At 48.7% G+C, this 9,921-nt stretch overlaps 1 protein-coding gene across 1 annotated transcript in view; it reads left to right on the top strand.

The window, feature by feature from the left end:
• SCNN1B (sodium channel epithelial 1 subunit beta) overlaps positions 1-9,921 on the top strand; it is a 66,517-nt gene that overhangs the window by 35,467 nt on the left and 21,129 nt on the right. Inside the window, exons 2-3 of the mRNA XM_006148311.2 lie at positions 6,977-7,295; positions 9,826-9,906. Of these exons, the coding sequence (XP_006148373.1) occupies positions 6,985-7,295; positions 9,826-9,906 (392 nt within the window). The 5' untranslated portion in view covers positions 6,977-6,984. The remainder of the gene's footprint in view (positions 1-6,976; positions 7,296-9,825; positions 9,907-9,921) is intronic.

The following is a 9,921-nucleotide window of genomic DNA, read 5'->3' as shown; positions in this document are numbered from 1 at the left end:
TTTAAGCCACTGGGTCCGGGACACGAACCGCGGTCGACTACGTGGGAGTCCAGCGACAGCCATTACGCTAACTGCTGGTTCCCTGTTTGCTTTTTAAAAAATGTCTCCCATGAGTGAGTGAGAGAGAGCACCTCCTCCCACCCCCAGTACCCCGATGTGATCCACCCTCTAGCCTCAGCCAGCCCTGGATCATGGGCACGCATGTACTCGGTGAGGTCTTCGGACATGACCCCGAACCTCCCCATGTGGGTCAATCTCGTCAAGCATGTTTACCACTGTGCCACTGTGTGGCCCCAGCTCTGCCTCTTATCTGATGCTCGGTTCCATTCATCTTTCATCCCAGGACCAGCCCGACTGGTACAGCAGGGGCCTCTGCAGCTGGTGGGTGCGCAGGGCTGGGTGAAGCCGGCGGCAGGTCTGTGCCCACGTGTCTGCCCACCCCTTGGCTGGCTACAGTCAGGGTCATGGTCTTCCTTCTTAGCCCTCTGGGCTGTGTTGAGCCCCTGCCTAACAGGCCCCCCTCTCTTCCCATTACCCCAGATTACAAGTTCATGTCATAATTGGCCTCTTCGGGAAAGATGGTTTCATTTTGCTCGGGGACAAAGGGAAAGTGCTAGCATGTGAGTCATCTGCAGGAGGACCTGGGGCTTTAAAGAGGGAATGGGGAGGAGAGTACACAGGGTGGCGTCCTTGCCCCTTGGGTCGCTGTAACCGCCCTGTCATAGGAGACCGCGTGCTTGTTTCCCTGTGCTTTGATCAATGCGGCAGCTGTAACAAAATACCACGAACCTGGTGGCCTAGTACAAGCAGACATCGCTTTTCCTCGCCCAGGAAGGCCACGATGAAGATGCTGGCAGCTGTGGTGTCAGGAGGGAGCTGCTTCCTGGCTTGTAGATGGCTGTGTCCTCCAGTGGACGTGGCAAGCTTTTTCTGGTCACTTTTTAGGGACACTAATCCTGCTGATTACTTCCCAAAGGCCTTACCTCCTAACGAGATCACCTTGGGTTTCGGATTTCAGCGTATGAGTTTGGGATGGGGGGCAGACAATCAGATTATGTCCCGGCCCCGACACAGCTTAGAATCACACCGGAGGAAGGGGTCTGTTCTCCCGGGTGGGCTCTGCACACCAGATGGGTCCTTGTAGGCCCAGGGCTGGCCCTGCCAAGGAGTGGGATGAGCTGACCCCACCACGAGGTGCCAATTAGGGACAAGGCTTTAAAGGGAAACCTACAAGGTTTCAACTCAAAATTGTCTTTGCTCCCTAGAACCCCACAGATAGACATGGTAGGGACAGGGCATCTGCTGATGGGATGAGGGCTCCATTCCAGTGAATGGCCCCCAGCCTCACAGGTCTTCCTCGGTTTGGGACCACTGCATGGAGTGGCCTCATCACCGAAGAGCATGCCAGGCAGGCTCCGGGGAGGTGCAGCGGGATGCCCCGTGCTGCAGGTGGGAATTCTCATGGTCTTTTGAAGGTCTCTTTGCCTCTAGGAGAGGGTGATTCAGCCTCACCCCACCATGGGGTGATGACAGCCACCAACAGCCCCAACGGGTGCAGGGCAGCATCCCTCAGACATGACCCCAAAAGGAAGGGCAGTGACTTCAAAGGACAGCTCTGCCTGGTGTCGAGCACAGCCACCATCTTGACACTCCCAGGAGGAGAGGGCCTACCTGTGAGCACCACAGAGAATTCAGAGCTGCATCGACATGACATTGCCATAAATTCTTAGCATTTCAGGGCTGAACTGACAGTTAAAGCACTTCTAAAGCAGTGTTTCCTGCCCTCTCTGCACCACAGTGTGGGGAGAAGGAGCACATCCATATCACTCCTATAGGGAAGAGACAAGGTGGCCTGCGGCTAACGGCAGTGGGGACAGGGGTGCTCCAGCCACCAGAGGCCACAAGCATCGACACCTCAGCTCACCTGCAGCACCTGTGGCACATCTGTCATGTAGCTCTGGTCCACCTTTACCTAACGGCAAGTGTCCACCACAAGCCCGAGACGGCTTTCCTGGGTTTGCTTCCCCAGCCCTCATGGTGTAGCCATTACCCACCCCCCCACACACACACACACACACAGCACCCCTTTCATTCTGCCAGGTGGGGCTGCATCCCGTGGGAGGATATTCCCATGTTGCAGTCAACATCCTTAAACTGACACGCATGCGTGCATGAATGCACACGTGTGCACAAGAAGTGGAACAGTTGGGTCACGGGCTGCCACATTTTAAATGTAATAAGACTGACCAATCACTATCCAAGTAACTGCACCAACTTCAGTTCCGTACACAGATGAAGGTGTTCTTCCCCCCAAAGCTTGGCCAGAATTTGGTATTACAAAATGTTTTAATCCTTGCAACCCTGCCATTCAGGTTTTTTTTTTTTCCACTTCCATCAGCATAACTTTTAAAGTGCAATTACTCTTTTTAATATTTTCTTTTCTGTTTTTTTTTTTTTTTCCAGTTTTATCAGCATAACTTTTAAAGTGCAATTGCCAATATTTTCTTTTCTGTCTGCATGTAAACTACACGAAGGCAGAGATTCTTTTTTTTTTAATTATTGTTTTGTTCACTGATGAACAACTAGAACCTAGAAGAGGGCAAAGCACATAGTAGGTCCTCAATACACACTTGCTAACTGAATAAGTGAACAAATTAAACATGGATATGGTCCATACAAAATTTAAAAGCCACAAAAGGAGTAATGTTTAAAAAGTCTCCTTTTCTACTTGTTCTCCCTGCCACCCATTTTTCTTTTATGAAGGCAATGCATGTCAACCTTTTCTTGTATAACATTTTGGAGATAAACTATACAAATACAAGAAATATCTCTAAACTTCTGTATTCCTTCTCCTCCTGCCCCTACAAATACATGTAAGCTTTATATACTGTTCTGCTCTTCCTCTCACTTAACTATATACTTTGGCAACCATTATGGTTTGAATGTATCCCCTCCAATGAATATGATGAAATTTTGTTGTGACAGGATTAAAAGGGTGGAAATAATCTGATTGTGGAATTAAGAAGTGGAATCTTTAAGAGATGATCGAGATTGAGGTCATCAGGGTGGCGCCCCCTTGATTGAATCCTGGCGGGTTTAAAAGGAGAAGAAATGAGACTGACATAGACTTGGCCATGTGATGCCCTGTGTCACCTCAGGATTCCACCAGCAGGAAGAATCTCACCAGAGCCTTGACCTTGGACCTCCAAAACCATGAGCTAAATAAGCCTCTATTCTTTGGGAATTACCCAGACTCGGATATTTGTTATTAGCATCACAATGTACTAAACCAGAAATGTTTTCTCTCTCTCTCTTAATTTTGCTACAGGGAACATGTACTCACTGGAGAGAGAGAGAGAGAGAGAGAGCAAGAGAGTGAGAGAGAGAGAGAATGAGAAAGCACTCCCTAGGGGATGGACAACCATAATCCCTTTTTCTCCATTCTCCTCTAGGGATTTTGGGCTTGCATGCACACATGCCTGGTGTATTTTTTAAGCTGCTGGACCCAGGACTCAACCCAAACAGCTGGCCATGTGGAATCCTGCGGGCTAAACCACCATGCCATCAACTGGCTCTCTCCACCTCTTATCAGCTTATTAGATAAGACTAATGCATCTGCCCTCCTGGAGGATGGTGGAGAAGGCCACTTTTTCTGTCATTTCCATTAGTCATGCTGAGTTAAGCTTTATGGGAGAATTCCTAGGTGTCAGTGGGCCACATTCTTGAAAGAACAAGGCACACATGTGCCATGGAGGAGGATTGCTAAATCTCAGACTTCCCCAACCACCCACCCCAGGCACAAGAGGTCAGGTGCTGAGAGGTGGCCAGAAGCCAGCTGACCTGGTTTCTATTTCAGGACCTGTCTCTGACTCAGTATGACTGTGGGAAGTCTCTGGATGTAAGTCCCTTCTCTGCCCACACCAAAACACTTAAAAAAGCAACATAAAGAGGCATAAAGTAGTACCTTGGGAGAGATGGTATGGCCCTGGACCAGTGCATGCTTTAGCCACTGGAGAATTAGCAGAGAATCCTCCAGTATGGGAAGCGAGAGGATGTCTTTATGTGGTACGTAGAGGAACCCTTTTCTGAATAGTTAAGGAGGTATTCTAACGTGTATTAGGAAACAAATGTCTTAGCACAGCACATTCTATATTTCACAGGCATAATATTGCTTAGTATTTTAGTATCGCTGAGGATGGGGCTGATTTATTTTAGCAAACAATAAAATGGAAGAGTTGATGTGATGCTACCTATTAAGTAAATAAGGAAGTAAATGCTACGTGGGTTCATAATCCTAAAGATGGTATACCAATGATTGTGTCTGGCAAACACTGTATTAGCGGATATTTGGAGGAGGGGGATAATAAAATCAGGCTTATAAATTACATGAAAAACCCAGTTTAAAGGTGTTTTCTTTTTTATTTAATGCAAATATTGAGAATATAGTAAATCAGGGATAGCAAACTTTTTTTTTTTTTTTTGGTAAAGGACTGAATAGTTTGTTTTAAGCTTTGTAGACCACATTGTCTTTGTCACATATTCTTGTTTTACAACCTTTTGAAAACACAGAAAGCATTCTTAGCCCAAGGACCATACAAAAACAGGCCTTGGACTGAATGTTGAGCTGTAGTTTTCAGATGTTTGCAGTAAGTTCAAGGGTGTTTTGAGCATAGTAGCTGCTAGTCCCTGAAACCAGGTAGCGGGAGCCCATTTAGTAATAATATTTATGTATTAATTACATTAATGGTTTATTTACACCCTTTCTTTTGGTATCATTATACATGCATGGATTTTTTTTAAATGGTTTTAATAGATTTCATTTTTTTTTTTTTGGAGACAGGGTCTCACTTTGATATCAAGGCTTGCTTCAAACTCACGATCCTTCTGCCTCATCCTGGAATTACATGTGCCCAGCTAGGTTTTTTGTTGTTGTTGTTGTTATTTCTGTTTGTTTTGTTCTTTTTAAGATGTTTAAGTTTTTCCATCTTTTTTTTAAAGAATTATTTTATTTAACTTTATTTATTTATTTATTTTTATTTGACCAGAGAGGGACAAAGGGGGTGGGAGTGAGAAAGCAAGCCACCAGGTCCAGGACTTGAACTGTAGTCAACCATGTGGGAGTCCAACCACCATATCACCTGCTGGCCCCAGGTTCTCCATCTTTGCCAGTGAGAATTCATGGAGTCCTTTTGACAACCCCAGTAGTCTTTGATCTCTCCCTTTGCTTTCTGATATGATAAGATAGCCCAGGCTTTTCTTAGGTAGGAGAATGGATCGACCATTTTCCTAAGAAGCCCTGGTTCTTTTAGTTGGAATGGCGCTTAGAGACCAAAATCTGGGTGTTGATGATGCACATATCATTTGAATTTATAAATGCAAATTACGTCCAAGGTATGTCCTGGGCCCTGGAGAGATTCCAACAGCTCCACTAAAGCTCTCCTCCTCTAGCCTGTACGGTAAACCCTGCCTTTGGCTGACATCTGGCCATCTGCTCAAAAACAGTCATACTCTGTGGCTGTCTTAGCACTGGCAAAACATACACATTTTTTCAATAACCAGAGTTAAATCCATTTCAGGTTAACTTTCAATTAAGTATAAAAATCTAGTTACTCACAACTCATATTCCCTGATAACTTGGTATAATTGTCTGGCTACGAATGTAAGTACAGGGGCCAGCAAGTGATGTGGTGGTTAAGGCGCTGGACTCCCACATGGCCAACCACAGTTCCAGTCCCAGACCCAGTGACTTGAAAATTAGGCTAGGCATATGTATGTGCATGCCCAAAATCCCAAGAAGAGGATGGAGGTGGGGAACATCATTATCTCTATTTTATAGATGAGGAAACTGAGGCATCAAGAATGTGACTTGGGGAACCAGCAGTTAGCGTAATGGCTATGTCGCTGGACTCCCATGTAGTCAACCGTGGTTTGCGTCCTGGACCCGGTGGCTTAAAACTCACACCGGGCGCGTGTGTGTGCGTGCCCAGGATCCCGAAGGGAGAATGGAGGAGAAGGGATTGCGGCATGGTCATCCCCCCTTGGGGGGTGATTTCTTGCTTTCTGTCTCTCTGTCTCTCTCTGTCTGTCTGATGAGTGCACGCGCCCTATAGGGAAAACCTCTCCAAAAAAAAAGTGTAAAAAAAAAAAACGTGACTTGCTCAAAGTTGCGCAGCTAGAAAGGAGCTGAGGTTCCAAATCAAACACTATGGCTCCACAGTCCTCATCTCGTTAAAGTTTATTTATTACCTTCATGAGCAAGCGAGACAGAGAGTGAGAGAAAGCACCCCCACAGGGTCCTGGTGCTGCGGTCCATCCCCAGCCTCAGCCAGCCCCAGACCATGGGCATCCCCGTGCCCAGAATATTCAGGAGGTCTCTGGAGCTGTCCCACATCAGCCTCACCGCGCCCTGTGCTTCACCGCTGTGCCACCGCCTGGGACCCAGGGGCCTCCTTCCGAAGCACCACCCTGTAGTGCTAACGGGGTCTCAGGGCCCAGGTCGCAGTCCTGCCCACCGCGGCTCGTGGCTGTGCACTTTCCAAGGATTATTTGCTCAACGTTCCTCTGACCCGCTAGCAGCTGGTCGCAGTGGTAACCGGCACGGGGAGCCCCTGGCTGGCACTGTAGTTCTCACTTCGGGTGCTGTACCCGATTTCACCCTCCCGGCAATCCTGAGAATCTGAAGTGCTTACTGTCTCCACTTTTACTCACGGGGAACCTGAGGAATTGAGAGTCGAAGTAACTTCGACTTGTTCACTAGTTCGTAAATTCCCATAGGCGAGACACCGCCACTGTGTTCAGAGGGCTCACTTCAGTGCGCTTGGTAAATGTATTTTGGTTGGCTGGATGATGGATGGCAGGAATCAAGGAAGGATAAAGGAGGGGAGGGAGGGAGGGCTGGGATGTGCTCCCTGGCCTCTGGCCACCCACGTCCGAGACACCCTCACAGGGGAGGCTGGTGTCCTGGCTCTTCCCACAGGTGCCACAATGCACGTGAAGAAGTACCTGCTGAAGGGCCTGCACCGGCTGCAGAAGGGCCCCGGCTACACCTACAAGGAGCTGCTGGTGTGGTACTGTGACAACACCAACACCCACGGCCCCAAGCGCATCATCTGCGAGGGGCCCAAGAAGAAGGCCATGTGGTTCGTGCTGACCCTGCTCTTCACCGGCCTCGTCTGCTGGCAGTGGGGCCTCTTCATCCAGACCTACCTGAACTGGGAAGTCAGCGTCTCCCTGTCCTTAGGCTTCAAGACCATGGACTTCCCCGCCGTCACCATCTGCAACTCCAGCCCCTTCCAGTAGGTGGTCCCTAGAGCACAGGGCTGGCCTCAGCGGCTGGGCTCAGTAGCTGGTTCCTTGCAACTTTCCCTTCCTCTCTTCTCTTCCTTTGTCTTTCTTTCTCTCCTTATTCCTGTTCTTCTCTCCTTTTTTTTCCCTTCTTTCTCTTTTTCCTCCTTTCTTTCTTTCTCTCTTTGCTTTCATCCCTTAGGGGCAAGTAAGACTCAAAATTCATAACTTTCTTAAGATTAAAGGGAATCTCAAAAAATATCCAGTATTCCCTGTCTTCAGGCATGCCAGCACCTATTTATATTTTATATTTATGTATAAATATATTTATATATAATCCATATATTAATAGATGATATATTTACATATTCAGTACATATTTATGTATTGTTTATATATCAGTACATATTTATATATTCCCCATTTAGATGCTCAGCACTATTATATCTATGTATTCTGTGCATATTTATATACACATATTTGTATTTATTGGGCATCTAGTATATGCTAGGCACTGTTCTAAACACGGGAAATATAGCAGTGAACAAAGTCCCTGCCTCTCCACAGCTGACCAGGAAAACAGGCATTCACCTTTTCCCCACAGAGATTGACGTATTTATTGTTGTGACGATGACAAGTGCATAACGCCCATACAGCAGTGCTGATGATGCACCAAACATTGTGTCGAGGGTTCTATGAGTAATTGGCATAGTTCTAATCCACACGACCACCTAGGGTGGGCACTACCGCCCAGTGCCAGCTGGGGAAATGAAGTTCAGAGAGGTGAGTGAGCTCACCCAGAGATACAGTGGGGAGCTGTGGAATTGCAGGCCAGGCTTGAGCCGACTCTGGAGCTGCCACTTTTTAGCCTCTACCATGCTGCCCCTTCTCCACTTGCCGGCAAGGCCTCTGAAGGCAATACCCCGGGGGAACTGATGCAGTCAGGCTTGAGGAGAGGCAGGGGCCAGAGAAAAGTGCTCTCGGGAATGAGGATGGGAGATAGCACTCTAAGTGGTGGGTCAAGCATGCGCAAGGGCCCTGGGGTGAGATAGAGCGTGGTGCACTCAAGGAGTTGAAAGAGGAGCCAGCGTGGCTGGTTAGGAGAACATTCTTGTCCAAAAGAAGATCCTGGGAGGGAATTCGCATCTCATGGCTGCATGTGCAGTTAGCAGAAAGGGCCTTCTTTCCAGCAACAGGGCTGACCAGTTGGGCGGGGCCCTGGAGGCACTCCAGAGAGCCCTTAATAATGGTAATATGTGGCCCTGCTCATGTTCTTCATCAGGTCACTTCGCCGAATCCTCCCAGCAATTCCCTGAGGTGCATATTTTTATCCCCCTGTTTATAGAGGAGAGAGCACAGCCTTCTGGCGGCTATGTTGCCGGTGTTTACCTAGATGCTAATTTACGTGCCAACATTTGAACCCAGAGCCCACACAGTGACCCTGAAGCTCAACAGCAGTGGGGGTCTCTAGACTGTACTGACCCTGCCATCTGCACAGCCCGCCATCCTTGCCTCTCCTTCTCTTCCTGTGCGCACACAGTGGGGCTGGTTTATTGGTCAGGGGGCAGGGGGGACAGGTGCTGTTGTGTCTGAGGCCAGTGTTAGCTCTGACTACCATACCCCTTTGTACCAGGCCCTTGGTTCCTATTCAGGGTTTTACGCCTCCCCCTGCAGGAAGTCCCCCAGCCAGAGCTGGCACACATGGCCCTGATGGCCGTGCTCTGAGGCAGGGTCTCGAGGGAACGAGTATGAGATGACTGGGGTGCAGGGCCTGGGCCCCCCACATGGGGTGGTGAGTATCTGGTCACCATTTCCAACACGAGAGCCTCCCAGGAGCAGAGAAGTCCCTGGAGCCAACTTGCAGTCCCACTCCTTTCTCGAAACTGGCTCCTGTTCCTCATATCTCTGCCAGGGAATTAGGACCCTCGAGCTCACAGACCTGGTCCTCCCCCCTACGTGTTCTACCTCCTTCTGGAAGGTGGATGTCAGAACCCCCGTGCACCAGCTGCAACCCCAGTGGGGCCACCTCGGCTCTTATCTCCGCTCTCCCTTTACCAGTGGGGTGAACTTGGGAAATCACAGCAATTCCTGTAGCCTCCGTGTCCTCGTCTAGATGAGGAGATGATGATACGATTGTGGAAAAAGTGAGAAAAAAATACGACCCAGAAAACACCTAGCTCCTGGCCTATGGCCAGCAATCAATAACTAGGAGCTGTTAGGATTTTTCCTCACTAGCATGTGAATTTCATAAGCAGAGTGGCCGGGTCGGTCTTTCCTACTGTATCGCTTGTGCCTTGCATAGTGCCTGGCACTTAGCAGTGGCTCATTAAATATGTGGTGAACGAATGCATGAATGTGTGGTGGAAGGACCCAGGGATGCATGGGTGAGTGGATGGAGAGGTGGGCCGGGCCTGTGATCCTCAGACAGAACACGCTCCCTGTACACGGTGGCAGCCATGCTGGAATAAGAGAAGACTCTAGGTTCCAGTTGCTCTCCTTGCAGCTGCCTCCTCCCCCCTCACCAGCCCTCTCCCTATCCAGGTATTCCAAAGTTAGGCCTTTGCTGAAGGACCTGGACGAGCTGATGGAAGCAGTCCTGGAGAGGATCGTGGCTTCTGAGACCAGCCATTCCCAACA

The sequence above is a fragment of the Tupaia chinensis genome, unplaced genomic scaffold (assembly GCF_000334495.1).
Source record: "Tupaia chinensis unplaced genomic scaffold, TupChi_1.0 Scaffold000231_2, whole genome shotgun sequence".
Classification (NCBI taxonomy): domain Eukaryota; kingdom Metazoa; phylum Chordata; class Mammalia; order Scandentia; family Tupaiidae; genus Tupaia; species Tupaia belangeri.
Note: the sequence above shows the minus strand (reverse complement) of the source record. Positions and strands in the feature narration are given on the sequence as shown.